The 4,555-nt window shown below is 47.8% G+C and overlaps 1 protein-coding gene and 2 non-coding genes across 3 annotated transcripts in view; all 3 read right to left on the bottom strand.

The window, feature by feature from the left end:
- Positions 1 to 3,286, bottom strand: part of Rpl21 (ribosomal protein L21) — a gene marked incomplete in the record, with an annotated part of 4,361 nt that extends 1,075 nt beyond the window's left edge. Inside the window, 5 exon segments of the mRNA XM_027413679.2 lie at positions 1 to 145; positions 556 to 668; positions 1,343 to 1,404; positions 1,678 to 1,756; positions 3,213 to 3,286. Of these exon segments, the coding sequence (XP_027269480.1) occupies positions 1 to 145; positions 556 to 668; positions 1,343 to 1,404; positions 1,678 to 1,744 (387 nt within the window).
- On the bottom strand, positions 389 to 517 carry LOC113830994. Its single transcript, XR_003485044.1, has one exon. It is a non-coding gene; the product is annotated as a small nucleolar RNA SNORA27 (small nucleolar RNA).
- On the bottom strand, positions 756 to 826 carry LOC113830993. Its single transcript, XR_003485042.1, has one exon. It is a non-coding gene; the product is annotated as a small nucleolar RNA SNORD102 (small nucleolar RNA).
- Positions 3,287 to 4,555: the final 1,269 nt, after the last annotated feature.

Below are 4,555 nucleotides of genomic sequence, written 5' to 3'. Positions count from 1 at the left end.
CTTCAGCTGAACCCAGGTGCCCTTCTCCTTGGCTTCCTTCTTCTTCTGGTCATTTTCCTTCACCCGCTTCAGGAAGCTGTCTCTGCTCTTAGAGTGCTTGATGTGTTCGATCCGAACATTAATCCTCTTGGCAAGAATCTTGCCCCTGGAAAGACCAATACATCCTCTAAGTGTTCCATTCACAAACCCAACAGAAACATACACTGTTCTGCCAGCTGTTATCTAATAAGTTAACACCTCAATCACCATCAACAAGCATGCCAATCATTCTTACCCAATGAGAGCATAATAGTAACTCAGCCAAACCGGGCTAACCAAGGCTGTAATGAACTTTTAATGCTGTCAAAACACTAGCACCAACCACTGCACCAGACTTTCCAGTACACGGCAATGTTTCCCCTGACAGGTTACAAGACAAACACTTAAGTTTGCCTGAGTTTCAAAAGGTTATTTCCTTTGCCCCACTTGAATGGCCAATGAAGACATTAAGTCCAATTGGCAAAGTGAAAGGGGGTGTGAGACCAATGCAATCACAAACAAAGCCATTCCACTTACTTAACTTGCTTGTTTACAATGATGCCCACGGCATGCTGGGTGACATTGTAGACTCTTCCTGTTTTGCCATGGTAACATTTATGGGGCATTCCTTTTTGAACAGTGCCCATTCCCTAGTCAAGAGACAAAGTGTTATTCCAGCAATTCCTCTTTTCAAGTCCCTGTAAGTAACCAAGGCTCCCTTTAAATGGCTACTAAGGAACTCTCAGAGCCGGTGAAATGTGGTTTTCACATTGCAGCAAGCAATCAAATAGACAATCATCATTAAGTTCCAGAGCGCCAGAATACATCCAACTATCCAAAGAGAATAGCCTTCACTGGGGTGTTCATGAAAAGCAACTCCATCGCTAACAAATTCATTATTTTTTGAGACAGGATCTAACTGTACAGCCCCAACTTGCCTTGAAATCAAGAAATTCGCCGGCCTTTGCATCCTGAGTGCTGAGATTAAAAGCATGAGGCAGCACATTTTTGGGTGGGTGGGGTGTTTGAGACAGGGTTTCTGTGTAGCCCCGGCTGTCCTCAAACTCAAGAGATTCACCCACTACCAGGATTAAAGGCTGTGCCAACCAACCTATTTGACCCCTCCCCCATTTTTGTATTAATTTCAATTCATTAAATCAATATGCCCATTTTTTCCCTCCCCAAGACAGGGTTTCTCTGTGTAACTCTCCTTGCTTTGTGGACTCAAATATCCCCCTGCCTCTGCCTCCTGGGTTCTGGAATTAAAAACCTGCAGCACATCAAGTTCCCAACCTAATGTTGAAGTTTCCCCACTCTAATTTACCTTGATGTCTACAATGTCACCCTTCTTGTAGATTCGCATGTACGTGGCCAAAGGAACAACTCCTACGGAAGAAAATGAAACATTAACATAATGTCCAGAATGAGATACTTTCATAACCACACTAGTTCTGAACACAAAGCACATGTCTTGGTAGTTACATTAAGTATAATGGATGAATTCTCCTTATATGCAAAGCCAGTCTGAGACTAACAGTCTAACCGTCTTCTTTCAGTGTTAAGCCTGCACAGACTATGAGACCTATGCTTTTGCTTATGACAGAATACAGGTAGTTATTAACCACAGATACACAAAAGCACAAATACCATGCCACTTACCATGCTTCCTAAAAGGCCTAGAGAACATGTAGCGAGTGCCCCTCCTCTTGCCCTTTGTGTTCGTCATTTTGGCGAGTCACTGAAACCAGAAAAGTTAGCAGTCAGATAACAATTTAAATTCAACGTTAGCCAACCACCCCCTTAAAAATCAACTAGGGAATAAAAAAAGCTGGATCACCACACATACACCCCCAAACGTAGACCAGGGTCCCTCAAACTCAGAACTTCCCTGCCTAATCCTCCCAAGTGCAGAGATTGCAAATGGGTGCCCGTGATTCCTTTTAACAAACTAAAGACTTTAGCCGAAGATACCAAATCATCTCATTAAAGCCAGCAGGACTGGTCATTAAATTCAAACCAAAACAACTTCCTACTGGAATATAGAACATGCCAACATACATTATATTGCACATACAACAGTCTAGAATGCCAAGGATATTGCAACCCCCCCAATTTCAGGATAACTTTGTGGTTGGAGACAACATAACTCAGCCTCACTTTGATATTGTTAATTTCCTTTTGTTATTAACCCAATTCTGTCAAGTTTCTTAACTCCATGAGGCCACTGGCAGTGAGTTCAAGATCTGACTCTAATGCACAAATTGACTTCGTGGAGCCCATTTTTTATGGAGATACCTTGCTCAGCCTAGACATGGTGGTGTGGGAAAGTACCTTGGTCCTGCCTTAACGACGCGATGGGACAGATTGAGTAGACATCATTGGAGAGGCCTTATCCTCTCTCGGAGGAGCAAATGGGAAATGGGGTGGGGGGAAGAGGAGAGGAGGGAGGGGGAACTGGGATTGGAATGTAAAAACTAATCAAACCTCCATGCTTCCTGATACCAAGACCTACTGAAATCGACATTCCTACCTGTAAACGGACTTTCTATTTATACAAGCAGCCACGGTAGTATCTCTACAGATCCTCCAGCGGCCCAGGGAGACCACTCAATCGGCAGCTAATTTAGCACCGTCTAAGAACGTCCCTACAATTACTTAGAACCACATCTTGTTTTCCAACAAGGTTTGAACCACTCCACTCACGCAGGGCCATCACCCCGAACCACAAAGAAACCCCCAATGCATGCAGTGTTAGAATCAACTCGCTCCTCTAATCCCAAGCACTGGTGCGGCAGCCTTCACGTTACCGCTCCATCATACGCTCGGCTTCCAAGGCCCCAAATTGCAAATCACGAACTGTTTCATGCATCCCGAGGAGATCTCCTTTACATATCGTTACCCAGGCAGACTCGGCAGGCACTCTCCCCGCCAGACTGAAGTCCAGGCTTGCACACACCCAGGTCTCGTTAACACCCAAACCGACAGCACATGCTCACGTTTGGGGTTAGGCGGACGCCCGGCGACCAGGACTGAGCCAGGCCCGGCCGCTCCGGATAGAAGCACCCTGGCACCCCCCGCCCGGGCCAGCGGCCTCCAGACAGTCTCCCCATGACCCCGACACGCAGCCTCCGCGGCCCGAGCCCCTCGTGCAGCGTGTGAGGAGCGCAAGCCACGGGAGCCACGCGCCCACCAACCTGGAAGATGGCTGCCGCGGCCAAAAGGAAAGGGGCGGGGCCGCGCGCTCTTACAAGGCCCGCGGGCTGCCCGCGGCGCCGCCTGAAGAGAAACGCCGGGCCTGCCAGGCGCATCGAGAGAACCGCGCCGCCATCATAACCTGGAGACGCCGTGAGGGTGCCCTCCTCGGCGCAGAGTAAAGACAGCCGGCTAACACAAACTCACACAGGCACCATGTTAGACAGACCAGAAAAGGGCCCTCACGGGCGTCCAGCGGGACGCTACTTCCGTAGCGTGCTGACGCAGGCCGGTGCGTCATGTGACGTAGGCGGCAGCGCCCAGCGTCTTAGCCGTGGCTTGCCTACCTTCTGCGGCGCGGTGTTTTTAGTGTTTGACGGGTCTGTTGAGTCGCGTAGGCAAATGGTTACGTGTGGACAAAAGCCGCTTGTGTGTTTTTCAAGTGTTTACCCTGATGTGGTTAAACTACGCACCGATCGGTCGGCTACAACTTCGGGAAGCCGGGCCTGGTGCGCATGCTCAAGGTGCGCTTTTGGACGGCAGGATCTCAGCCATATAGTGAGACACTGCCTCACAAAAACACAAAACATACCTCAATTTGATTTTCTTTCCTCCCACGCCTGTATGTAGTTTGAGAGTGTGAAGACACGTCTTTTGTTTAGTGTATTTTTAAAATTAATTTTATGTGCATTGGTGTGGTCTTAGTTCTGTACCCATTGTGTGTGTGTGTGTGTGTGTGTGTGTGTGTGTGTGTGTGTGTGTGTGTGAATATATAGCAGTTACATTTCTGGTCATATATTAGCTCTGTACCTCACGTCATAAAACACTGCAAAGTAGTTCCCAAAGGAAAGCAGTTTTATCTAGCTTTCGCTTCTGAAGGAGTAAAGCAGGTATGGACTTTATCGTGATGGGGGGGGGGGGTCTCGTTACATTGCCAGGCTAGTTTTGAACTCTTGGACTGAAGTGACCGCTCTGCCTCAGCCTTCCTGGCAGCTGGGCCACTAAATGAGCTCCCTCCCCATCAACAAGGCATTCGTTTTTTACTACAGGTATCTTACTTTGAGAGTCTCACTACATAGCCCTGGCTGGCCTAGAATTCACTATGTAGACCAGGCTAGCCTCGTTTCAAACTCATAGAGATCTTCCTGCCTCCACCTCCCCAGTGCTGGGATTAAAGGCGTGTGCCACCACACCGCACTATTTTGTTGGTTTTGAAGTACTAGTGATTAAACCCAAACCCTCAAGCATGCTAGGCAAGTGCTCTATCACTAAGCCTTACCAGCTTTGTTTGTTTGTTTTTGTTTTTTCCAGACAGTGTTTCTCTGTTTTTTGGAGCCTGTCATGG

Source organism: Cricetulus griseus, chromosome 4 (genome assembly GCF_003668045.3).
Source record: "Cricetulus griseus strain 17A/GY chromosome 4, alternate assembly CriGri-PICRH-1.0, whole genome shotgun sequence".
Classification (NCBI taxonomy): domain Eukaryota; kingdom Metazoa; phylum Chordata; class Mammalia; order Rodentia; family Cricetidae; genus Cricetulus; species Cricetulus griseus.
The sequence above is the reverse complement of the archived record's forward strand: the minus strand, read 5'-3'. Positions and strand labels throughout refer to the sequence as shown.